We start from the raw sequence: 27,574 nt of genomic DNA, 5'->3' as shown, positions 1-27,574 counted from the left end.
AAAAGGATGGTGTTTTTTTTTCCCCTCCTTGTTTTGGAAATTCGGTCTTTCTGTTCTGTTGCTAACCTCCATCTCAGCTACGAGCCCCGATTTCCTAAGCGGATCTCGTTTACCGTGAACCGATTCACCCATTCCGGGCCGAGGTGCAAATTTCGCCGAGCTGGGGGGAAAAAAAAGACGCGAGTTCTCTTGTTCCTCTCAGCAAACTGCAGCTCTCTCTCCGTTAACAATAAATATTGCAGATCAGAACCCGCGAAAGGACCTGGCTGGGTCAGCTTTCCCTACCGGTGCTTATTTCTTTACTCGTCTTAACAACCGAACCTATTGAAAAAAATTACACATTTTTTTACTAAGCCAAGCAAAAGTTTGCACGGATGTAGTTGCATGGCGGCGGGGTCCGTAAGGACGCAGTAAGTTCTGTAGGCAACGAAATTTCATTTTAATTTAAATACACGCAGATTCGTGTACATTCAGAGTGACAATAGAGTTGGCCTGCCGCCTTCCCCACCGTTCAGATCGATAAAAACAACAACTTGTACTTCTCTTTCCAACGCCGGCCGCTTCGACCCCGCTTCCTCCTTTCCCCAGCATTGTCCCCGCCCCTCCTGCTCCACGCGTGCGCGTACGGCCGCCTCTTACTTAAGAGCGCGAGCCGGGACTATGGCGTTGGGGAGAACGGGCTACGGGCAGTACTTGCTGCTCCTAGCGCAGCAGAACGTAGAATTCCGGTTGCCGGTGAGTCCGAGGTGTGGGGCGCCTGCCATTTGGACTTTCCCGGGTGGGGGGGGCTTTGAGCGCGCGCCACGCTCGCGCGCCTGCGGATCTGTGGCAGCCGCGCCTTGGTTCGGGCGCTTTAATTAAGTCTTTTTCCCTTATCCCCGCGCTGCAAAAGGAAATCGGAAGTCCCGCAACCTTGGGTTTTTTTTTTTTGTTTGTTTTTGCAGACGAATATAACGGGGTCGGGTAGGCCTTTGGTCGTCCCTGCGTTGGCATGGTGACGCGCCAGGTGGCGGGTTTCCTACTAGGACCCTTGGAGCATTTATTTCCCCAAGCTGCAAAAAAATAAAATAAAGGTGAACGACTCGACTCGTAAGGAAGGAGTGGGGTGGAAGAGAGATCGTTATGAGAATTTCTATTAGTTCAAGTTATAGTTGTGTAGCCCGTGGCATTTTGAGCATAGCTTCAGAGTATTAAGTAGGATTTTTATTAAAGTAATTATGATTGTGTGCTCTCAAGTTGTCAGTTGAGAAGTGAGAAGATCTGGGTGAGAAGTTACTGGTCACTTTTTACTGTTTTACCACCGAGAGCATTTTGGCATACTGTGTAACGGTGTGGTATGCTGGATGCTCTGCAGTGGATAAGAAGATGCTCCAGAGAGTTATAAACACAGCACAGAAGACCAGATTCTTCCCTAGAGCACTACAAATCTCCACAGACAGTTCTCATCCTTGATATTCATATTTCGAACTGTTACCATCAGGGAGGTGTTATAAGTGTCTTAAAATGAAGACTAATAGATTGAGAAACAGTTTTTTTCCCCCAAGGCAGTAATTGTCTTGAATCAAAGTGTGCATTTGTGATGATTTATTATTATCATTATCATTATCATTATCATTATTATCATTATTATTATTATTATTATTATTATTATTATTATTATTATTATTATTATTATTATATACTCTGTAGTATGATTGTGATGTGGTGTTTGGGGCACTGTGCTGGAGTAGCTTTCAAATTTCATTGTATTCGTGGAATGCAATGACAACAAAGGTATTCTATTTTAACAATTAGCGATCATGATGATCTGCTCCTACCTTGGTCTTTCACATTTTACTAGGCGGGATGCCTGTTGCTGTAACTGAGTGTAACATATCAATATGGAAGTTGATTGCAATACACTTTGTAACGGGAGAGAAAGAAAAGGTTGGATAGAATTGCAGGAACCTCAAACCTTGGACAGACTCTTTACAGCTTCTTTATGTAGATTTCTATTGAAGATTCAATCTGAACATCAACATGAGTACCAGAACTTCCCTTGGCAGCCATCCTGAAACACTTTACTAGTTAATGTAAAGGCTACTGGAGAGGCAGCTTGGTGTAGGTGTTAAAAAGAGATAAAAGACCATGAATTCTACTCCTGCCTTAGGCACAGAATCCATGGAGTAACCTTGGGCCAGTCACTTTCCCAGCTCTAAGAAAGGGGCAATGGTAAACCAGCCATGAAAAACCTTGCCAAGAAAACTGCTGGTACTTGTCTAGGCAATCTCTGCCTAGATTACGATTGGACACTTTCTGCTTCCCTCTGCGAGGTTGGGCCAACTACCACATTGGGAGGTGAGAATGGATGAGGAAGTGTAAATGCTACCTGCTGAGAAAGCAACTTGCCCAAATTTTCTCACACTGCATCAACTGTATCTTTCCACTCCGCACTGCATGGAGAACATTCTACTCCATTTGCTGCACTTCATCCTCATTCACTCAAATGCTGCTTTTCCAGTTGGATAGCCCTGTCCCCATTTGACTTAGTGTCAGGTTCGGTAACCTGAAATATAGCTTTGCCTTCTCTTCTTTTTCCTGCCAAGGTACCACTGACAAACCCAGGTTTGTCAGTGGTACCTGGGTTTGTTGTTTTCAGTTTTCAAAAGTCATACTCATAGAAAGGAAGGAGTTGGCTGTTTTATTTGTGTGTGTTTATATTTTTCTGCGGAATAAGTTGTAAATATTTTAATGGGCCTTCTTCCCATCTTTTCAATATAGCGAAGTAATATTTGGCTGTACCTACTATGGAAAGAGTGGGAGGAGAAAGCAACTGCGGCAACTAGCATTCTGGGTTTTCCAATATGACTTACAGAGTGAAAACTTACTCAGCCTTTGGATTATTCACCACTAATATTATTTTGTGCCTTTGAATCGGTTTTTGGTTCGTGGTGACAGGCCTGGATAGGTTCCTTCAATTTTCTTGGCAAGATTTCAGAAGTGGCCTCCCATTTCCACCTTCCTGGGCTAGTGAGAAAGTGACTAGCCCAAAGGCACTCAGTTGGTTTTGTGCCTAAGGTGGGACTAGAACTCACGATCTCCTGATTTCTAGTGTGTTGCCTTCATTGATACACCAAACGGGCTGTCCTGAAGTCATACTTAAAGAAGTCAGCCATAAGTTGTATTTTTTAAAGGATAAAGAATACTGTAATAATGCAATAACAGATGATTTTAGGATGTTTATTAAACTTCTGTTTCACAAATGATTTATCATATCTTACTTTCTTCTAGGAAATACAGTCTTTACTTTCTCTCTGTGACGGAAGGTTCAGCAGTTCACAAGAACTGAGATTAAAGGTAAGTATTAGATAGAAGATGAAATGTGTTTTTCATGAGATTGTTTGGGGAAATGAATATTTTTGCAGCCAAGCTTTAATCTTAATCATGATAAAAAATCTTATGGTATATTATACCTAGGATAATAAGGAATGTTATTTTAATTACATTGATGCAGTGTTTCATTTGCATGAAATAATTTGAAAAGTATAATGTGGGAAACAAAAATATTTCCTGTGAAAAATGTTGACCATTGTTCAGTGCCATGAAAATGCAGACTATGTTCCCAGAAACGGTATGCATATATATTGGGCCCTTCTTTTGGATCTGAGATTTTTCTGGCCACGTGTCTAAACTTTGAGAATTGATACCATATCTTTAAGTTGGGTGACAGAATACCTTGGCAGCTGGCCCTGTCCTTGCAATCTCTGGATAATCATGGAAGTCTGAAGGACATCACCTTTTCTTGAGACTTCCTTTGAGGAGCAGATAGGCCAAGAAAAGGAGCATTGTCTTGCCAGTGAACCCTGCTTTGAAACAGAATAGAACAATCTGGGAGCCCTGAATTCCAGAATTGTATGGTTGCTGAGCAGAATATATGGATAGGTTCATCCCTGGAATGAAAATGAGCCATTTGCTTCCTTATCTTGGCATTTATGTGACCATACAGGTAGTCCTTGATATACAACCACAGTTGACCCCAAAATTTCCATTGCTGAGTGAGATAGTTGTTAAGTAAGTTCTGTTTCATTTTACAACCTTTTTGCCACAGTTGTTCAACGAATCACTGCAGCTGTTAAGTAAATCATCTTGTCATTAAGTGAATCTGGCTTTCCCCATTGACTTTGCTTGTTGGAAGTCGGCTGGGAGATTACAAATGGTTATCACAGGACCCCAGAACAGTGCAACTGTCATAAATACATGCCAATTGCCAAGTGCCTGGATTTTGATCACGTGATCATGGGAATGCTTTATTATTATCATTAGTGTCAGAGTACAACATGTGTAAAATGAGATTGGCTGAGCTTCCCTTCGTGCATCCCACCCCCAACACAACTCACAGTGAGGATAGAATTCCCTAACCCAGTCCCAATCTTATTACACCATGTGACCTTGTTGCACAATGCGGCAAGTCTGTCAAGTCTACTGCAATGGTTGTATGTGTGAAAAATGGTCATAAATCTTTTTTTTTCAGTGCTGTTGTAGCTACAAACTATCACTAAACAAATGTTTGTAAGTTATTAACTACCTGTATTTAAACTCCTGCAAAATATCTTGTATCTCTCTCTGCCTCTTTTATTGGACTGATGAGAGATTTTAAAAAAAAATGTGGGCCTTTTTTTCTTCCCAGTTTTTTGGTGGAATTTCAGGGACCAACAGTTTCAAATCTGGTCCAAATTTGGGGTCACTAAAATATTTCATGAATCAGTTTCCAGACCCTTGTTGGCTAAAACAAGCAAACAAAGCAAGCAAGAAAAAAAAATTGTTTCCAATACGCACTGGGAATATATTTTGCTATATTTTATCTTCATTTCATATTTTTCAACATGTCTCCCCTCCCCTTTTCTCTAATTTGTATCTTGGCAACTGCCACCAATGTATCTTGCTGGACATTTAAATAGTATTTTCCAACACAGCATTGTACATCATCTGCTCTTCTTTGTAATTAATTGGTTTCTCCCTAAGGAAAGCTAAAGTTCTACTCTAGAGCTTTGCTGTCCTTAGTAGCATCAGTTCAGGCTTGATGTGATAGTTACTAATTAAAGGAAGAGCACCAAATAGGTATTGTGAACAGCAAGATTGCAACTCTCCAGTGGCAGAGGTCATAAACAGTACAATCCACCTCCTTCTTCACAAATGGAAGGTACAGTTGAATGGGTAGCATCATCTGTTTTATATTTTTCTCTTCTCACGTTCAATTGCTTCTGTCCCTTCCGGATCAGTGGGAGACAACGTAGAAAACATGAATAAAAACATGGGAGGATTAATTAGATAGCTGTCCTAAGTGTAATCATTAGGAGGAGAGAGGGATCAGATACTTAGGCCTGCTATATAAAAGTTGCAAATGTTGGTTATACATTCATGAAGTTCAATATACTTTTTTGATTCCACATAGCAAACATAATGTAAGGGTGTAAAATTCGAAGTGCCCCATGGGGTTTGTTATCATGCATTCATAATGGAAGCAGAAAGAAGTTTAATTCTTCAATCTCAGGAACTATAGGAATTATTTTTTTGTTGATGTTTGCTGACCACTGGTTTAACTGAACGGGAATACAGACTTTAAAAATAGATGATGTTATTTGCAGCTGAATAGCTTTGTGGGTGCATACTGGAAATTAGCATTAAAAATCTCATTAATGGTTCCTGTATTTAAAAGAAGAAAGATAGAGCAGGGGTTGCCAACCTTTTGGACCTCAGGGACTACCAAACTCATAATTTTAAATCCCGCGGACAAGAGGCCCTGGGAAAATTCCCAAAAAAGTCTGCAGGAAAATTCCCCACCTCGTTTTCCTACTGATCGATAATTCTTTATTTGGGATCACAGGATACTGTCTCCAGCTCTCTTCTCAGGGGGAGAGAGAGAGAGAGACTTTTGGCTTCATGCAAAGAAAGCAGCAGAAGCAGCAGAAGTCTTTCTTTCTCTCCCGCATATTCTACCAGAAATGAGTCTTTGTGAGACTTGTCACTCCGGCGCAGCCTCTTGAAGCAGGATGCCTTGCAGGGTCCCAAAGACTCATTTCTGGCAGAGTTTGGGGGAGAGAAAGAAAGACTTCTGCTGTGGGGTGAGTGGGGCAAGTTCCCCCCTCCACCCTTTTCCTTATGTTGTTCGCAATGCAAGAGATGCAAACCTTGTGTTCCTGCGGGCTATGTGGGCAGCGCAGTCTTGTGTTCCTGCACAGCCTGGATTAATTTTTGCAGGGGGGGTGCTTTGGGGATGACATTTCTCTGCGGACCACCAAAATTTTCTCACAGAGAAAATCCCTGGCCCACTGATTGGCAACCACTGAGATAGAGGATAACCACAGATTTTCATGCTTTAAATGTGAAAATATTGCAGAATGGATTATCTAGCTTTAATAAAATCTTTAAATTACCTGTCTCATAAACTCTGCCTGCTCATCCAAGGACACAAAAAAATTCCTGCTGAAAATCCCATGTAATTTATCCCCATCTACCCCACTCCGCCATAGGTAGCTTCCACTCTTCCACCCCTCTAGAAGCTCATTAAAACTTGGTTGTTTCAGAAAGCCTTTGGGAACTGAATGCTCTAGAGTACCTGCTGTCAGGGTTACTATATTAATTATAACGCTTGCCTACTATAATTATATGTTGTATTTCCATTATTATTGCACTGGCTGTGGCTGCTCCTTTGCAATACCACGTATTGTAGTTTTGATGGAAACATTTTATTAATGCTCCATAAATACATATGAAAAAAGAAACAAAGAAAGGAACAGAAAGAAAAGAAAAGTTGTAGCTGCCTAAATAACGATGTTATCGATTGCAGTGCTGTTCCTTGTAATAACTGCTGTTTTTTTCCTGACTTCAGAGCCCATTTTGGATTCTTGACTTGCCTTCGGAAGAGATAGCTAGAAGACTAATGAAACGAACAGTATGTGCAAAGTAAGATTGATGTTGTTAAAAAATAACAATAAAAGAGGGAGAATATCTCTGCTTCCCTTCTGCATTAAGGTTCCCTTTAAGCTCTCTCATCCTTTTTCTCCAGCACAGGTGGAAATCTCCCTTCCTCTCTCGCTGCCAATGCCAGTAGAACTTCGACTAGCTTAATGAATTGCAGTGTTGGAGTGTCCTGCTTTAGTTGTCCTCTCTAGGATGTTTAACAGACTAACACTTGAAAGGGACCTTGTAGATCATCTAGTCCGACCTCCCTCCCAAGCAGGAGACCCTAACACCATTTCTGACAAATGGCAGTCCAGTCTCTTCTTGAAAGTCTCAAGTGATGAACTCCCACAACTTGCGAAGGCAAGCTGTTGATTTACATCTGTGTTAACATCTTATCAAAAAAGAGACACTCTATTTATCTATTACTGTTTCTATGCATGAGACTAAATGATTTCAGGTTTGGTTTCTGATGGTGTGATGCAAGGAATTTTTCTTTTGTATGTTTTATTTGGTCCTTTTGTACAAATACCATTAAATGACTTGAAGTTGTACAGAATCAGTATTGAAAATTTTATTCATCTCTGCTGCAAAGCCACTGGAAGTAAATATGTAATCCTTATTTTGTAGACTTTAGAGAGGTTTAGTCTCCAGACATATACTAAACTTTGACAGAAATTTGCTGCTGCTCATTGGGATGTTATTTATTAATACAAGATTGTGAATCAGATGTTCTCTGCTTGAGATACTCTTTACAGAGAGCTGTCAAAAGAGATTGCATCTTGGCAGACTTACTTTTCAACATCTCTATTAACCCCTTAATATAATTAAGATTATATTCTATTATATTCTACTGTCTCTTGGTTACGAACAAATCAGAATGGTGCCACATCAAGGTAGCAAATTTTTATCAACAAGAATTAGTAGGCTTACAAACCAAGAAAATTATTCTAAAGAGGATCTGCTACCTCCTTTCTCTTCCTGACTTCCCTAATACAGGATAGCATTTTAAAAATAAGATTGATTGTGATCATATTCGCAATATAATCAGATTGATTTTTAAATATGTCCTGAAAATATGTATTCGCCCTTATGAATCGAGAATGATAAAAAATAATGTCCATTTGTTATGGTTTTTTTGCACTATAGATTTTTGACACATCAAGTGCGTTATATCTTTTTTCTTGCATTTTTCTAACACGTCAGAGCAATTTTATGACTGCTGTTCAAGAAAGACAATTCTGATGTATATAACACAATAACATTTAGAGTCTAGCTTGAGGTAACACTTAGCCCATCATTTTGGTCATCTTTTAGATTGTCAGTTGATTTCAACTTCAATTTTATTTTGCACATTTTACCACAGTTTTAAGCAGTGAATGTCTATATGTGAATGTAATGTATATTTGTGTATGGGTCTGTATATATTTTTTCTTGTAATAATAATTCACTGCTCTTATATTATTACATAGTGTAGGAGTAGTTACGGAACCTTGAGAGCAAAGTCAAAAGAGGAATCAGCCTAGAGTATCTGAATAGTCACAAATGGATGAAGTCCAGCCTCTCCTGAATTAAGTTAATCCTTAACCAGCACCAAAATAGTGCTGTTAGTTGAGTAGATTCTTGTGCATAGGCATGACTAGTAATAAATAAGTCTAATTGGAACATCACGTATGGCCTTGGTCTTTTGTGCCTGATACACTGTTTATAAACATGCTACAGGCCTTTGGCTCTGAAGAAATATTATCTATATATCTTTTAAAGTAAATTTATAAATTCTGTTTGAAATAACCACATTTGTAGAGAGAGTGGAAGTTTTTAATCAAAGTAGGATAAAAATGTTCTTGAAAGCCTGTATTTATTTGCTTTCAGATCAATATTTGAGCTGTGGGGTCATGGGAAATCTGTAGAAGAATTGCATTCTTCATTGAAGAATTATCCACTAGAGAAAATGGTTGGTATGAGAAAAAAATGTAAACTTTTTCATTTAGCATTTTCTTTTGTGCACCATATACCCTATACCATAATCAAAAAACTGTCTTGTTTTGTTTTAGGCCCCATATTTACAGTCCAACTTCACCTACAAAATAATAGTCCATGCATTCAACAAAACGCTAACACAACCAGAGAAGATTCAAAGAATAGATGTAAGTAATAGTTCAGTTCTTCGATTGCTTAAATATCTGTTATTTCATAATATTGCAGAGGGAAAACATAACAGAAGTACGTACATTGCAGCCTAGATAACATAACTTTGGAGAGCTAACATTCTTTTGTTGTTGTAGACATAAACCACAATTGCCTCTGTCCTGTCTTCTTACCTGAGGCACAGCCAAGTTGTCCTTGTTCATTCATTCAATAGTGTAACATTGCAAAGCCTTCATGTGCTCAAGAATTCATTTCATGCCTCCATGTGTATTCCCAGGGCTGCAACCAAATCTCAGACTAAGCTTCACGAAGCCCTCATGATATGTTCACATTTCTCTCTCATGAATTAACTATGAAAGGCATATGTACCTGTACCTAGAATTTAAGAAATTAATAATAGAAGAATTATGGACTTCTGTCTAATATTTATTTAGCTTTATTGGGTTTTGTTTCTTAATTTTATATGCTTATTTTATTTTTAAATAAAATGTGTTTAAATTTGTTTTGCTGTTGTGTTATATGATCATGAGCATTTGGGAGACAGGTGGTATACAGTACAAATATGTTAAATAAATACCTACATAAGCTGTAACCTAGACTCCTCTACATCACTGCTGATCTGTTGGTTTCTTATTAAAATTTAATCAGCTTTAAAGTCTTCCTAGCCCGGGGCTCAGAATTTTTCAAGTAGAGTCAGTCTTCCACTCATTTTTTTTCAAGTCAATGAAGAGAGCATTGTTTGCTCTGTGCCTTTTTTCAGACTATGTTATATCATAAGGCACACCATCAATGAATGATCCATGGGTCTCAGGCAATTGCCCAGTTCTCCATTTGTGCTATTCAGCACTCGGTCATTGTTTTGCTAAAAATTGGTGATAATACGACCAAATTTCTGTGGCAAGATTTTACATGTTTTTCCTTAAGGATGGGCATGACGCTTTTGATGATCCCAAATCACTATTTGTGGGGAGGAGAGATTTGGAGGATTTACTTCTTAGAAGTTTCCTGTGTCCATTAACACTCTAAAACATAACATAAAACAAAAAAGGGCTAAATAATTTAATTATCTGCATTCCGGGGAGATCACTGGATGTCCCCTTACAACTTTTAGGAAACTTACAATGCTCTGCTTTAGCCTCCCACCTTGTAGATCTATGAAATAATCTCTTCATAAAGCCTGTCAACTTTCTTGATTTCTTCTCACTTCAGATAGTATAAAAATAGCCTTCATATTTGGTTGCTCAATTGTCTTAAATATGATATATTCAAGGTGGGGCAACTACAGTCATCCACCATCTTGAAATTTTGCAACTCCCATCTCTCCAGCACACTTCAAGATTCAGCTGGACAATTTTTCAGTTTTGTTTAAGGAAGTAATTGTATAGAAAGAGTAAAATATATAGGAGTAGTAGCGTATTGTGGTTCAAAATGTAAAAAAGGAATGTCCAAGTAGCTAGCCAAAAATTAGAAACCAGCAGATGTGACTCTGCTTACATACTTTTGAATTGTGTATGAACAAACCTGTTTTGCAACTCCAACCATGAAGATCCTAGATGTTGGGAAAAGAGAAGAAAGGATTAGTTTTGGGCACGCTGCGTACATTTGCTTGGAAAACCATTGCACGAGCCTCCTATCGAGAACAATGGCTGGTGTTCCATGTCTGAGGGTGAACACTTTGGCTGAGCAGAGTGGAGGCAGGCAGAGACCCTAAAGGGTCCTGGGAGGCAAGAGGAGTCTGCCCCATCTGAACAGCAACTTGGAAGGGCCAGGCTACAAAGCCAACAATCTGTTAGTAAGAGAATGGGAAAAAAAAGTCAAATTACCCCTGGGATAGCCTGGCAGGATTGCCTGCATTGATATTTACCTTCCCCAAAGATCCTGGCAGTAAAAAGTGATTAGGTGAATTAAAACTCTCTACAGTTTTGATTTTAAAAAACACATGCAGCTCAAGACTAAAGCAATTATATATGCTCGTTGACCCTCAAAGGATGAAAAAAACCTGTGATAACCTGGGCCATGGCACAAAGGCAACACAGTCAGATAATCAGTAAGAATCCCTTTAATAGCTCTAACTTTGCCCCCAATGTCCAGATTGCCTTCTGGCTGGAGAAGAACTCTCCCAGGAACAGCCTTTAACTGCAGGGAATCAAGTCCAAAACATGGTCAACAAAAACTGTAACTTTAAGTCAATCAAGCCAAACTGAGGTAATTAGTTTAGCAGGGCAGGAACAAGGATTCCAGATGTGAAGGCACAGCAAAACTCACACGGTTGGAAAGACGCCAGGAACACAGATAAGCAAAGACAACACAGGATAAAGTCATGGTTGCTCCCAGCAGCTGCCACAGTCAGCATTCAGTTCTTTTAAACTTTCATCCCAGGTGTGGCTAATGAAGGGAATCAGAGCCCTTTCCTCCCTTGTAAGCCACACAACCCACATTACTCTCTTTGTTCCTCCCTGTGTGCCCTAGGATGAAGAGGGGGTGGGCCTGGGTCTTCCTCTGAACTCTCTTCCCCCTGCTCTGCCCAGCTGGACTTTGCCCTTCCTCAGCCTCCTCCACAGCCAGTGGAGCCACACTTCCACTCCCTGTCATTCTCCTTGGATTCAGACTGACCGGCATGACAAAAAACCCCAGTGTTTAAAAAGTGTATATTCCATCAGGAATGCATAACACAATTGATGCATTTTGGTTTTAATAGATGACCAGTGCTATATTTTTTATTCTATGCTGTTTTATTAACTTGTAAAAAATAATCTTGTAGCTTAAGAATAGTACACATTTTATGTTTTGGCAGTAGATGCCTTTTATTATTTGTAGCACACCTATTATCATAAAAGTAAGGAGGATACTGTAGATCGGGATAAAAAATATCATATATATAATACTGTTGATTAATGCATTGTTTCCAATTCCTCTCTTCTTCTCTCCAACCTTCACCTCACACCATGTAGTCTTTGCAGTTTTTACCATTTAAAGGACGTGTAGATTTAAATAATCCAGATCATACGTTTTGGTTTCTAGAAGATCATGGAATTTATCTAGGCAACAGTACAGAACAGCCTATTAGCTTGTACTTTGGAAGATGGGTGAGTAATGTACTACATTAATAATGAAATCATCGGTTTTTAAAACAATAACAATACAACCATGGCAGATTGGCAGAGTGGAATATGAAAGAAGTAAATGTTGAAAAGTATGACTTTATGGATGATATAAAGGAAATAGATGTACTATGTGTCTCAGAATTGTTAAAGCTTAGATACTGTATATGTTCTCTTTATAATTTTCAAGTTAGTAGTTGAACTCTATTATTTTGAAAAGTAAAATAATATTCTGGACTGGAAAGCATATTAAGAGTGCTGTTTTTAATGTGTTCAACATGGTAACTTGATAAAATCTACGCCTCTGTGTGTTTGTTAAAAATAATTTTTTATTTGTTTTTGTATGTTTTAGAAGTGCTTGGTAACCAAAATAAATCTTTCTTGTTCTTTTTTTCTCACTGCCTTCCCAACCATGTATTCCACAGATTGCCAATGGACAAAGGGAACTTATTGAATCTTACAGTGTTAAAAAAAGACATTTTATTGGGAACACGAGCATGCATTCCGGCTTGGCTTTTATCATGGCAAACCACGGAAAAGTAAAACCAAACAATATTGTGTTTGATCCTTTTGTGGGAACAGGTATCCCTCCTCTCTTTCCTCTCCTCCAAACTTTATTAAGGAAAAAAGACATGAAATGTTGTACATTTATAATCTGCTCATATTTTATTTTTATTTCACTAAATTTATCTCGTCATCTCCCAAGTTTTTAGACAGAAGAATTTGCTTTTGGGAACATGCAGTTTCTATAGACCTTTGGCAATCTAGATGTTGCTAAACAACAATTCCCCAGCAGCCTCAGCCAGTATGGAAATGCTGAAGCATATTGTGAGTGGAAGTTAAGCAACACTGAGAATGGGTACTTGGGCATGGGTTTTCCTTCCTGCTGGTAAACAAAGTTATACAGATGCAGTATATATCGTCCACATATAATTATGCAACTTCCTCAGTAATCTAAATGTGATTTACTCCCTAGGCTCATGCCTTCTTTATAAAAACCCTAATGTTAATCTTTAGCTTTGGAGCTTCATTATAACCATACCAGATCACTGCTTAGAATTTACAACTACCAAAAAATATTCAGCTTAATTGTTTTATTCATGCAGTTCCTGTTGCAATTGATATCAGAAGTCATTGGCTTCAAAGAAACTGCAGCATCAGTCATATACCCTGGAAGCAGTTCAAGAATACCTGTTTGATGACTAAAATCTCAGCAGTGATTCATCCAGAAGGAAAAAAGAAACAAGGATAGTTTATATCTATGACATTGCCCCACTATGGTTCATTCCAGTATAACCTCTCAGAAATCCCATACATTTGGACTGACGAAAACTGGTTTATAGAATATTTTGGAAAGGAATACAGATGTTTAGGACTGAGGAGCTGGTGGCTTTATGCAAAGGAATTTGGAGATGGGGAAGATAGGAACAAGATGCTAATAGGTGAATCAAAGAATGGGCCATTAATGAGGGACTTGGAAAACGGATTGGACACTCCTGAGACTGAAGCAAATATGACAAACTCAAGGTAATCCTGTCTTGATTTCATATATTTCGTATAAGACAGGACAAAAAAAAAACTTGGAGAGGCTTTGAAAATCGATGTCAGCCCTTCAGATTCAAGAAACAGAAGACATTGCTGGAATTCTAGAAGAATTACACTGTTATGGGGCACAAGTGTTGATTCTTGAAAGCTTCTTCCAAATTTCCTTCTACTCATCCTGTATTGAAGAAAATCAAGACAGGGTCATCTTGAGTTTCTTTCTGATGCTTGCTTCAATTTCTGGACTGTAATTACTTCTCCAAGTTCCTCCTTAAAAGCTCATATCTTCCTTCCTGCCTTTAATGGTTGTTTCAAACCTTCCCCAAGGTCATGCTTAGATTCCTTTATTGTCTATAATTATTTGATACTATACCTTCCTTCTTGCACTAAAGTGTATGAAAAAAAATCCCCTTAGGATTTGTATGACCAAGGAAGCTATCTGTGTGCTCTTTGCTCTGAACAAATTTCAGATTTTATACTGAAGTTAATCATAGATCTTTTAAAAATTTGCTGTGTTATCTAAACAATGCTATTTCTTACGTGACTCCAGATATTCCTTCAATTAGTTGTTTTTCTTGAACAAAACAGTAGAGGGTGCTTGTGTCACATGTTGTATGAGATGCACTTTTTGTATGACATAATTGGTTCAAAATCAGGTATGCGCTAAGTAGCAATAGATTAATTTTTCTACAAAGACAGTTTAAATATTAATATTTAAAACAATTTGCACTAGTGAGAAAAGGTGAAGCTTCTGGCAGTAGAAATAAATGTTCATGGCCTGAGGGCTGCCTAAAACAATTGTCAAAAATTATTATTTCTGCATGATGATGTCAGTCGCCTAGTCTATGCTACACAAACAAGGCAAAATATTTAAGCACTCCAAGTATGTTGGGAATGACTATTTTTATGAATAGTCGTGCTCCACCCTACTGTGGAATATTTGGTGAATTATAATAAGCATAGTTTATTCCTTTTCTTTGGCTTGCAGGTGGACTTCTTATAGCTTCTGCACACTTTGGAGCATATGTCTGCGGCACAGATATAGATTATAATATTGTACATGGATTGGGTATGTCCTTTTCATTATTTACTAGTAAAAATTAATTCATTACATAAGTCCCAAAACAGCTCTTGAACCCAGGAAATTTATCAGACAGTAGCAATTACTCACTACCTCACATAGTCTTTCTCATAGTGAGCTATGATAGGCAGACAATTTTACTGTCAAAAGAAAATGCAGTTGAATTTTACTCTTGATTGTTCAAGGAAGAGAGTGCCTTTCTTCAGATTAATTTTTCAGTCACATGGGACTTTTAAGTGGCTGTTTTCAAAATAGAATGATGGTTGATTATCCAAAAAATCTAGGGGATGTAATCAACTAGTCGTATATGCATAAAATCCCAGCCAAAAGTTGAGAGTCATGGGTTGATTTCCTTATAATGTGTTGATTTAGATAGTCGTCATTTGTAAAACCAGAAGGGAAATTGCAACCACACTGGTAACTGCAAGGTTTGTAATTGCAAGCCAGGCTCTGAGTGTCCAGATCACAGTCTTGTGACTGGGTTCTTCCTTGTGATGACTGGAACCCCCAAGACCAGTCATAAGTCTCCCTTGTTCAGCACTATTGTAAGTTTGAATGGTCGCTGAAAGAACGGATGTAACCTGAGCCTTATCTGTTGCAAATGCTACCATGCAAGTTTTTGTTTTCTAGAAATTACTGAACAGTTGTGACTATTTTATTATGAATTAGGTGGTATCATCATTGATGTTCACATGCGATCAATTTAAGGTGAAGAGAAATATTCTTACCAAATGTTATTTAGTTGAATGGAATATAAGTGAATTGCAGCGACAAAAGAAACATTGGGGATTATTTTAATCTCACCATGAATTTTTTCCCCTTCTTCATCGGTCTCAGGCAAAGCTAGTAGAAAGAATCAAAAGTGGAGAGGACCTGATGAAAATATCAGAGCCAACCTTCGCCAGTACGGTTTGGAGAAATACTACCTTGACATATTTGTTTCTGATGCATCAAAACCCATATGGAGGAAGGGAGTGCAATTTGACGCAATCATTACAGACCGTAAGTTAAGATGCAAAACCAGAAATAGGGTTATACAAGCTTATTTCTGTGAATGAGTAAATAAGCATTTGTTCTTATAACCCATCTTCAAAAAAAGTAAAGTTAGTACATGTGAAGCATCTTAATTTCAAATGTAATGCTTGCATCTGGAATTTCCATAAGCTAACAGATAGGAATTCTAGGTGTGCATTGCAAAATATGATGGTTTCTCCTTTAGTTTTCCAGCCAAGTTACAATAATTTCCAATGAGTATAAATTATTAACGGCTTAATAATATTAATGGAATGCTGCATTGTTTGCTGCATGTATGTTATATGTCTTGTTGCCTTTCCTTCTTTCTTTTTTTCTAGAGTAATACCATATGTCAGAGTTTTCCTACCTTTGCTTATTGGGCTACTTTTTTATTGGGATTGCTTAGAAAAATTCCAGTAATAAGCTAAATGAGCTAAAATAAGCTAATAAGATAAAATACCTCTTTGCTATGTATGATTATGTAATCTAAGAAATGTGACTTGGTTGGAAAAGTAACACGCAATTTAACACCATACCAATGAAATATTCACATGGAATAAATAATGTAAAATTATTTTTTTGTTTAAATTGAACCTATTTAACTCTATTAGTTGTTGAAGCATTGTGAATTTCATAAAAGTAATCAAATCCCATCTTTAATGGGATTTTTTTTCCTTTGAATCAATACTTTTAATGAATCAATATTTAGAAGGTATGAATTATAGCATTATCTTTGCTCTGTTTCCCTCAGAGCAAAAGTGTAAATTAGTGGTTTAATACTGATGGTAAAATGAATTCTCTCATTAATTGCTTCCAAAAATATTTTCCATAGAGTATAAGAAGAAAAATCTAAAGTATCCTTCATTTATTAATAATCATCCGACATTTAGAGGAGAAGGGGCACGTAAATCTAATAAACAAATAAAATAATATTTAAATGTGAAAATGGACTAAAATATTAAACTTACTATAAAGTAAAGTAAGAATAGTTTTACAACAGTGTTGAAGTGTGAACAATTAAAAATGTACAGTTTAAATGCTGAATTAAATGTAAAATAAAAAGCAGTGTAGAGACCACAACTGCTGTGAAAGCTCTGGAGAAGGAGAAAAGGGGAGGTTGCCCACAGATGCTTGGAATGACAGCTGAGATCCTTGTGAGGAGACAGCAGCCTCCCACAGGTTTGAGTGCCAGGAGCCAAGGGAGACAATCTTTGCTCTCAGCAGCATTAGAACTTTTAAAACTTGACCTTAATTCAGCTAAATTCACTTTCTAATAAGTCAGAAATGCTCAATTTAACCACTTTATGGCTTTCACAGACCTTCAAGACGGCAAGCTTAATTTGACGCCTGGTATGTTTTACCTTTTTTTGGATTTAGGAAATTTTAAACGGAAACTTAGGAATTTTTTTAAAAATATACCTTTGGCAAAAAAAAAAGTTAAAGTTTTAAGTGGATTGGAAGACCAGAGAGATTTGGAATATTGGCTATTTTTGTGATAAGATTTGAAAAACAAGTATACAATTAAATAATATATTTGTGGGAAACAACCACAAATTGGGGGAAAGATCTGGACATAAAACAGCTGCAACAAGAAACCCTGGGTGATGCCATTTTATGAGATTTACAAAGTAGGCTGGTGAAAGCTTTGAAGGCTCCTCTTGAATGCCAAGGATTGCTGAAAGATCAGATCTTGTGATACCATTGGAATGATTTAAAGGTTAACATTATGAAGAGCAAAAGGGAGAAATATAAAGATGGGAGTATTTGTTCAGGGATAAACTATTTGTTTGACATTTCTGGTAACTTCTAATGGACTTTGCTGAACCAGAACTGAAAAGGTGACAATTTCTGGATTGTGTATGGATAGAAGAGTTTTTATTTGTGACTTTAAAAAGGGGATGAAAAGATACTATAGCAGCTTATGCTTGGTGTGATGAAGGTTGGAAGCTATTTTATTATTGTCTTTGTTGCCTTTTTCTTTTTCCTTTTTCTTTTTTCTGCACTTTCTGAATTTTTATTTTGACTTTTTCCTCTTCTAGTTTACTTTTGATTCATTTTTACTAGATTTATTAAAAATACATAAATTATAAAGAATTACAGTTTAAATGCTGAATCAAATGATTTAAGTTAATGAACAGTGCCTTCTAGTCCTTGATTCAATGGAGCCTTTTATAACATTTCACTGGTTTCAGTTTGGGGTTTGTTGAGATTAATGGAACCTTTGTAAGCGCTCCCATATATTATCCAGAATCGCATCAAAGTTCTGCTGCATGTTTAACAAAACTTTAAACCTGATGCATGAGCAAGGGAATAGTCCATTTTAAGGAGGGGGAAGAGCATGGTGACAGACCACCCATCATTTCCAAAGCTCGGTGGATCTTAATGGTGAGTTAATTAATTAAAGCAATTAGCCCAAGGGAGCTTAGAGGTCTGGATAGCAGCAGATGCGGATGCCTCCTCTACATTCTGACTCTGAAAAGCCATTGCACAAAAGAAGAATTGCTTTCCAATATCATGATTTTATCATTATAAATACTTGCATTCTGTTTCCCATTCCCTTGAGATGCCCAAAGTGGTAAAGACAGTAAAAAGTCATTCAGGCCACAGCTCACTGAAAAACCGTTTTTTAAAAAGGATTTGTATTATGTTCAGATAAAACCAGCTAAGTCAGCAGGATCAAATTCAGTTAGCTGAATGTTGATTTGAAGACAGAGGTCTGATCTCTCTAGCTAAGAATTCTGTGCTGTGTTAAAAGATTAGCCGATGTATTACAGCATAGCCTTCTGTGGGTTAGTTCGTCAGTCAAGTCTTTATCAGTGACCAGATATAGGATAGAACATCAGAATGCATGGGCTAATCTGTGTGGGAACACCAGGTTATTTTAACTATCAATAGGATTTTAAATACAACAGATCTCCTTTGGGTCCTTGAATGAAGTCAGTGTAGTTGGTTCAACAATTGGATTACAGGCTTTGAATGTAGGTGTATCTGTTTGTATATTAAGACTATGGAGACAATACTTGCTGTTAATGTAGCAGTAGCAGCTAAAATTTCAGAGTTGTGTAAACCAATATGTGTCTTGTATTTATTTTCTTTGTAGCACCATATGGCATTCGGGAAGCCACCAGAAAAATTGGTTCACAGCGGGAAACACCAAAAATGATTGAAAAAAGGTAGGCAGAGCTTGGATTATGAATCACAAATCTGAACAGAAAGCTAGCTGTGGCTGTGAAAACATTTGCTGAATGCTGTAATCTTCTGCCAAAGTAGTAACCAATTCAATCATGCTGTTTTTAATTAGAGAGTTTTTATATAGCATTTGCTTGGTTTGTGTATCTCTTGTTCTTCTCGGATAAATTTTGGGATTAGGAATTTATCTAAATTATTGCTCCCATCTGAAAAATAGTGGTGCATTTTGGTGTAATCTCTGGAAAATAGATAAAACGAGCAAAAGAAAAGATTATTCACTAATATTAATTAGAGTTCTTCATCTAAATCTTACCAGATGTCATTGTAACTTTGAAGACTGGCAATAACAAATTACTAACATGCTGCATACATGGAAGAGCAGGTTTTCTCTCATGCATGTTTGAAACATGTATGTTTTTGAAGTTTTGGTTTATATGTTGAACAGGGCTGTTTTGTTCTTGATATGGAATGAAACATATTTCTGGACAAGAGTGGTTTTGAGAAGTGAGAGCAGACAAAATCCTCGCATGGTCCGTGGTAGCTAAGGAGATGTGAGGAGAGGAAGGCTATGGAAAGGCAGACAGTGGGTTAAGTCACACTGAGGTAATAGCAGTAGCTTGTGGAAGAGGATCAAACAAGCATTAAAGCCCCTTGGAGGAAGCGGGGAAGCCATGCACTCCACTTTTGCCATATTCAGCCTATTAAATCATTCTGGGATTCTGTGGGTTTTATTTTGGCAAAGACTCAAAAACATTATGGGTTTTGTTTTGCCAAACCATGGCTGATCTGAAGTAGTCTGGCTGAACTTTTGCAATATAATTGATTATTTGGGGTTCAAAGCACAATCTATCTTCTGTTTCATCCAAACTCCTATAAATAATTGAGTTTGTAAAGCCAATTCCATATTAGACATGTGTTATGCATGTCAGTAATGCTATGTTTTAAAGTATTGACCAGAAATCGTCAGTTTGAAATCTGTACTAAATATAATCTTGCATCATTTACCTTTTCAAGTCCCACTCCATCTCTCACCAAAGTTTATTAAATTTAATCGCTATGTGTTTTTCCAGATCCTTTTTGTTTTAATTTCTATATTACTGCTACAATTTTGCTCCTCTTATGAAGAGTGCATTAAACTTTCATAAATTCAAATTTTATATGAGAAATTCTATTTACGCTTATTCTTAATTAGAGTGAACAGACCAAGCAGATTAGTGTATTTTTAAAAGTTGGGAAAAAAACTTTTCATGTGATAGTTAATAAATATTTGGTTTTTGTTCTTACTGTGAAACATCCAAGTATCGATAACTGTTACTAATTACTTTTCAAACTATTTCCTAGCACTGAAAATCATAACCTAGTTTCTTCAAATTATCAGCTGAGTGATATAATCTTTGACCTGTTAAAATTTGCGGCAAAGTATTTGGTTCTTGGAGGAAGATTGGTCTACTGGTTGCCTATATACAAACCAGAGTAAGTCCCTATTTTATATTACAATAGCTCTCAGATTTTAATATATAGAACAGGAGAGAATAGATTCTGAAGCTGGGTGGGATATTTTACCTATTTGTATATTATTTTGTTATAAACACATGGTAATCAGTGAGTACTAAACACTGTGGATATTTGCTAGATTTTACTGAAAATGAAATCATTTGGATTTATTGGTAAACAATTTGCAGCTTGGAAAATGGGTATTAATTACATATGTAACTGATCCTTACTCTAATAAGCTCAGGATGGTAGAAACATATTTCTCAGATTTAGAAAAACAGATTAGCATTGTATGTACAGCTTTTTTAAAAAATGCTTCTATTAGGCAGATTTTAATAATTTATTTAAATAACTGCTGCAAGAAAATTCCACATGGTATATTTATCCTTTTTAAACCAAACTTTTATCTGCAATCTATCTTTTGAATCCCTTTTCTTTCTTTCTTTCTTTCTTTCTTTCTTTCTTTCTTTCTTTCTTTCTTTCTTTCTTTCTTTCTTTCTTCTACGGATTCTGAAAGCAATTAGCACACATTGTTTCTGGAAAATTTAATAAGGCTATGAACCATGTGGAAGTGTATAGTCTAATTCAGTTTGAATCAACCCCTCTGGCAGTTCTGTTTCAGATTCATATATTACTGTTCATAAGCTCTTTGACTGTTTATTCCTTCCAGATATACAGAAGAGATTATACCTCAGCACCCTTGCCTGAAACTCGTTAGCAACTGTGAGCAGACGCTTTCCAACCACACATCAAGATACCTGATAACCATGGAAAAGGTGAAAGAATTTGAGGTAATTGTTTGGATGGGCTTTCATGCAAGGAAGGAGCTGTCAGCTTTCTCATGGGTTTTTCTACTGCACTGTTGTAAGGTGTTTACCATGCCAAGCTATATTTTAAAGCAAGTTTAGAAAGTTTATGAATGCTTATAAATATCAAAACAGAAAGCCAAAGTATTTAATGAACTTGAACACAGTCCAGGAAAGAAGTGTTTAGTTTCATTTCATTCTTTCTGAAGAATATCTGATGGGTTTTTTTTTAAGTCTCTCCCCCCCTGTTTTATTTTCTTCACTTTAATTTAATTTTCTTCATTTTACTTGCTTTAGTTAAGCGTGGCACATTAACTTAACTTAAAAGGTTATGAGTTTCCCCTATTCTCTGTAAGGGAGGTTAGTGATCACAATTTTGGAATATTTTGTGCAATGTGTCAGGGTGTCTCTTTGTTTGGATACATAGACCAGATCTGATTCTGATATTCATCTGAATTTATGGTCTTCCCTCACCCATTTTAAAAGCATGAAAGTCATCTGAAAGCAGCCTCTAGATAGAGTTTCTAGATACAGTTCCCCGGGCTGCTATATTAATGTGAATCTGAGCTGCTTTCAGCTCATACAATGAAACTTCAAAGAGAATAGAAGGGAAAGGAAGACACCATCCTTCTAGTGGATGTATTAGATTCATACAGTCCTCTGTCTGCACAATTCATGTGGAGAACATCATATGGAGACGTCATTACTAGACGTTGATTGTTACCAGCTTCCAGATTTCTTTTTCAAATTTAACATTATTAAAAGAGACCCAAAATTAATCAGAGCGAGAAACAATAAAAAAAATGCAGTTAAGACAAGTGAAAAATTATTTACATCTAATACATTTTGATCTATGCGTTACTGAGTAATCTCATTTAAGTAGACAAAGTAAAGCATTTTATTATTTTATGACAGGGCAATCCTCTCGATGTCTTCTCAAAAATCATTTCCCCTGACTTCATGATGAACTCTTTGGCAGCAGTTGTGATTTTTTAAATTGCAATTTCTGACATGAACTTTAAAAACTTTACCATAGCTTGGTAAAGTTATGCCATTTTTCTTGTGATCAGTAGCAAGACATCAACACTTGAAAATATACATGTGCACTCACGCACATATTCTAAGTACTGCATTACACAGTGCTCTATTAACAATAGCATTTGTTGCATTTTCCCCCTTTTTAGTTAGTATACCAAAAATTTAAGGAGCTTCTCCAGTTTTGAAAGGGATGGGAGTACCATAATTTTACATTGATAAAAATAAGCATACATACTGACAAAGAAATATTTTCTAACTATGATGTTGGAAAATTACTTGAAAAACCTTTAACCATAAAATAGCAAAAGGCTTACAAGAACTAGAATTTTTAAAAATTCTTTATTATCTGGACTGAGTATCTTGTTTGAAATGGTCTTTTCTGCTTCCTAGAATAATAATGCATTAGATGAATGTGTGCTATTATATTGCATAAATTACCTCTCAGAACCCAATTTTAAATAAATGTGTAACTCCGTACCAATAAATTAGCTTTGGTCATTTGGAATTTAAATTGCTTGCACTGCCAGCAAGAAAATACATAACTATCTTAAGAAAACAGGAAAAAATATTTTAAACACTTAGTCTGAAATAAATGGGTTTCCACGCTCAAGTGGAGCTTTAAGGTGAAAATTCACAAATATGTGATCTTTAAATAGCGAGATGTATGTATTACTTTTGCAGTTGTTAAAGGCAATATTGTCTTTAAATTATTGGTTTGAACTGTAAGATATTTTCATGTCCTAACAGTGTATGTGAAAACATTATTGTTGCATATATAGCTAATGTAATAGGAGCGTATTAGTCACACTCCGGTAGCTTGTTTTTAAATCATAACTTAACATGTTAATAAAAACCCCATGAAAAATCTTAAAAGTCTGTTAACCAGTCACATTTCAGAGATTAAGATTTGGTTTTACAATTTAAGACAAATAAATAAATAAAGATTTAAGAAATTTGAAGAAATCCTTCAACCTCCAGTGGATAAAAATAGCATTAGACTTGACAGGTGTCGATGCAGTAATCCAAAGGAACAGGATCATAATATTTTATTTTTACTGTGATGATTGTGTCATCTAAACATCTTCCGTGTGTTGATGCATCCCCATCCAGCCTCTAATCCAGCCTCTAATTGTATTTGACCAGCATATCAGTTGTAACCTTATGTTAGTGATATAGGATAAACATTTATGTTTGTTAGAATTAGTAGCATTTTACTGTAACATTAGGGTGTGCATTCTTGTGATAATGTATATTTTAAGCAAATTGTTGAAAATGTTATTCATATTAGTACGGTTCAGATCACTATGTACAAGAACTTATTATTAAGGGAGCAAATGCATTAAAAGAATGTTTGTTAGATAGGTTGAATCTTTATGCCCTGTATTCCCAAAGATTTATTTGCATTATCTTTATTCAGTTAACTTTAAATTTCTCAACATATGAGTTCTTTCAGAAGTTGAATACCTCTGCATTTGGAAACGAAAATGTACATTTGTAGTTTTGGCTACTCCTATGAGCTTTGTGTTTGCAGAGTAAAATACATGCTAAAAGCACCTATTTGTTAACTACTTTTATTTGCTTAAGGACTGTTATCTCAAGCAATCTTCCTATATAAATCTATCTATCTATCTATCTATCTATCTATCTATCTATCTATCTATCTATCTATCTTTCTTTCTTTCTTTCTTTCTTTCTCTCTCTCTCTCTCTCTCTCTCTCTCTCTCTCTCTCTCTCTCTCTCTCTCTCTCTCTCAAACAATAATTTATTAAATTGAGGCCAATGTCTTCAGATATGCAGTGTCCCCAGCATAACTTTATAAGCATGCACTAATCTGCTTGGTTGGGACAATGCTTCACACTAACAGGCACTTACATTTTCATTACTCGTTTACTAATAGAATTAATTCTGCCTTGCATTTTGACTCACATTAAAGACTCTTCACAGCAACAAATAATGCACAAAGTAAGGAAACTCCATCAGCAGGACATTAAAACAACTGAACTAGCATGTAAAATGCAGGAAGCATCATAGGTCTCATTAAATCTCTGGAGTAGGGTAGAATGCGGTGTCAATTAAAACAACTGTTTTACATCTAATTCATATATCTTGAAATATCATGCATGCAAGTCCTGTCATAATTAGAATGATTGGCAGGTGTGATCATGCCTAATCCATTTTGTTGTTGATACTGTTGATACTGTCATCATCATCACCAGCTGATCTTTGAAGAAATCAGCAACCAAGTATTTAGAAAAATGAAGGGTAGGGTAAGAATTAGTATTGTTGCCCTAGTTTAGCAGTTTGAGCTCTTCTAGGATTTCAAGACATAGCAAAGCGTGCTTCATGTCTTCACATTGTCTTTTAATCCCATATAGGAGGACGACAAAAATTCTCACATATTGGATAGCCAGTATCTGCAGTACAAATGTCATGATTCCTTTCGTGAGAAATATTTCAGTGGAGTGACGAAGAGGATTGCCAAGGAAAAAAAAGACAGCCAAAAGTAATCTGTTTGGAAAGGAAAAAATGAAAGCAAGGAATGCACAAGGCTTGTATTTGGCTATTAAAACATCTGGACCTCTACATTATGTAGAAGCTTCAGAGAACAAATACTGTTTTAATTTTTTTTTTAACTCAAAGCAAAAACCACAACATAAGTGAAGGACAGTTCTTTTTCATTAACTTTTGTTTATACCAGATTATTGCACAAGATTTTTTTTGACCTTTATTTAATTTATTTTAGGACTTTGAGTTCTAATGATAATTGATTACAACCTTTATCACTATTAGCCTTTCAGTCTGTTACCTCTAGCAAAAATAAAGACTATTGTTTGGCTTTTTTTAGCTGTGAACATCTGGAAGTCTTAGGAATAATACAATGGTATTTTGGTTTTAATTTTTTTTTTTACTATTGTGAACATCTATTTCATTTTCCTTTATTCTTTTGTAACTGCCATACAATAAATTCAGAAAAGTTTGTTCTGAATTTTAAAATTATGTTGTCTGTTGCAGCAATTATCATTTCTTACCGCCATTTCTAGAGCCAATACGAACCCCTCCTTCCTGCCAAGGATCCAGTTTGGTATTATACATCTGAAGCTCATCTGTATCTTGGATTTACTGTCACTTTAAATAAGCCCTGGTGTTGCTGGTTTTGGTATTTGTGTTGCTATCTTTTAAAATGATTGTAATGATTGATGTTTTTTCCCCTTTTGTTTGTTAATCAGTTTTATGTCACTGTAGGAAGGCAGGTTGTGACTATTAGAATTAATGAAGTCTCCTTCTACTAACTGATCTATGCCAAATTTGTTTCCTCTGTTCTTTCTTAAATATCAATAATTGACATCTGCCCTTATTTGCGTAACTTCTAGCTTGGATTTTTAAGACATTCAACACTCATGTTTGGCATTTCTACATTTGTGATTATCATAAACTTGTTAAAGGATTTTTGTTTTTAGTAATGGGTTTTGTGATAAGTTCATAATATTGTGTTAAGCTTCTCAGAAATTATGTAAATTAAAAAACAGTAACTTTTTACAAAACACAAATACTGGATGCAGTGGAAATAGGTAAGAATAAGAAATGGGAGGGAAAAATCACATTCTGTTGCTGCCAAACGCCTGGTGAATAAAATGGTTATATAGCTCTTCTAAAATTAAATAATGAGGAGATTGCCACTTGAGGATTTTTTTTTTCCAAAACAGCAGCACCACTGCTGAGAAAATCCTCTCCCCATCTCCACTTCTCTCTACACATACAATTAGTTTCTAAAACCAGAAGATACCTGAGACAAGGCCGCCTCCTTACAAGTTCTGTATGACCTCTTGTCTCTCTCAAAGATGGATTGGCTTTTTCCTTGCCAGAAATGGGTCATTTGCTTTGGCAGCAACAGATTGTTTTGGCTCCTAAGAGCCAAGCTGACTCCAAGTTATGTTAAATTCCAGTCTCTTGCCCCTGGCAGAGACAGTTGATTTAAAAGCCTGTTCTGATGGTGCTTTGGAGTGCTTCGAATCCCCTCCCGCCCTTCTCTCCCCCAAGTATTTAAGACATTATTTTGGACTATTATTTTGTTCCCTGACACTTCTTCCATTGCCACAGGAGGCAAGAAGACCAGGAATGCTATGTTATTTCGTTTGTAACAAGGCAATGTATATATCACTATATACACTGTACCTACAGTGTATAGTGTTCCAATATTTGAGGGACTGCCACAAAGAAGAGGGTATCAGCCCATTCTCTAAAGCACCTGAAGGCAGGACAAGAAGCAATGAATGGAGACTAATCAAGAAAAGAACCAACCTAGAACTAAGGAGAACTTTCTTGACTGTGCGAAAAATTAATGAGTGGACAGCTTGCTTCCGGAAGTTGTGGTGCTCTGTCACTTGAGATTTTTAAGAAGAGATTGAACAGCCACTTGTCTGAAATGCTTGGCCAGTGGTTGAATGAGAAGTCCTCCAAGGTCCCTTCCAATTCTGTTATTCTGTTACTTGGTTGATATGAGATTGCTCTGCTTCACCCTCTTGTGAAGTTGCTCACCATCCATTTATGTTTAGTCATCACCTTTGAAGATGGATCTGGTGGACCTGCGTATGTCCTGCTGTATTCTCAGACACAAGCAATTTTCTTTAGTAACAAACCTTTCTAATGCTGAAAAGCCAGTGGGTTGAGGAAGAAAAGTAGCTATTTATGATGCTGATTTACATTCTTCTGCTCAGGTTATCGATGTACTACTAAACTATTTGTAACTTTCAATTGGGCAACATAGGGCAACAGTTTTTGAATCAAAGAACCTCAAATGGGCTAACTTAAAAAATGTGTCCAAAATCCAGGATTCATTACTCTCAAGTAATTGAAAACTCAAGATTCTTCACACAAGTTGTATATCCAAAGTGGTGGCTCCTACAGTATCACCAGGGTTAGCCGCAATCATAATATTGACTATGCTTTCAGAACTGCAGAGGTTGTATGTCACAAGGAAAGGTGGGAGGGACATATCCCCATTCTCTTTCCTACCTCCGCCTGGTCCCTGTGCCCAATCAGGTGGCGGCAAAACTCAATGAGTGAACAGTGATTGGCTGCCTTGGAACCAAGGCCAAAAAAATGGAAATCTCTTAGTGGCGGTAGGTGGTGAGAGAAAGACAAGAGAATGACTCTGATGCCTCCTGGTGAGGTAAGGCTGACAGGGTGATGGTAGCTGTTGACAAAGTGAGCCTTCTTTCTGG

General features: G+C 36.7%; 1 protein-coding gene across 3 annotated transcripts; it reads left to right on the top strand.

Annotated features, from left to right (window-relative positions):
- Positions 1-608: 608 nt before the first annotated feature.
- Positions 609-25,349, top strand: TRMT11 (tRNA methyltransferase 11). 3 transcript variants are annotated; one of them, XM_026705460.2, is made up of 13 exons: positions 609-735; positions 3,271-3,336; positions 6,869-6,942; positions 8,812-8,893; positions 8,994-9,086; positions 12,039-12,173; positions 12,614-12,770; positions 14,719-14,799; positions 15,649-15,813; positions 18,926-18,998; positions 20,356-20,487; positions 21,179-21,299; positions 24,728-25,349. In XM_026705460.2, the coding sequence occupies exons 1-13, from the start codon at positions 661-663 to the stop codon at positions 24,857-24,859; spliced, it is 1,386 nt and encodes a 461-aa protein (XP_026561245.1). In that variant the 5' UTR covers positions 609-660; the 3' UTR covers positions 24,860-25,349. The 3 variants fall into 3 exon arrangements, with proteins under 3 accessions (XP_026561245.1, XP_026561246.1, XP_087797651.1); XM_026705461.2 differs by having other exon boundaries at positions 639-746; XM_087941525.1 differs by lacking the exon at positions 609-735 and adding an exon at positions 943-1,073.
- Positions 25,350-27,574: the final 2,225 nt, after the last annotated feature.

The sequence above is a fragment of the Pseudonaja textilis genome, chromosome 1 (genome assembly GCF_049901715.1).
Source record: "Pseudonaja textilis isolate UNSWEBS1 chromosome 1, rPseTex1.2, whole genome shotgun sequence".
NCBI lineage: Eukaryota > Metazoa > Chordata > Lepidosauria > Squamata > Elapidae > Pseudonaja > Pseudonaja textilis.
The sequence above is the reverse complement of the archived record's forward strand: the minus strand, read 5'-3'. Positions and strand labels throughout refer to the sequence as shown.

Bases quoted from the DNA above. Each gene is read 5' to 3' on its own strand.
- TRMT11 (XM_026705460.2), top strand. From the start codon at position 661: ATGGCGTTGGGGAGAACGGGCTACGGGCAGTACTTGCTGCTCCTAGCG. The intron at 8,894-8,993 runs GTTGGTATGAGA...GTTTTGTTTTAG, and splicing joins ATTATCCACTAGAGAAAATG to GCCCCATATTTACAGTCCAA. The intron at 18,999-20,355 runs GTAGGCAGAGCT...ACTATTTCCTAG, and splicing joins CCAAAAATGATTGAAAAAAG to CACTGAAAATCATAACCTAG.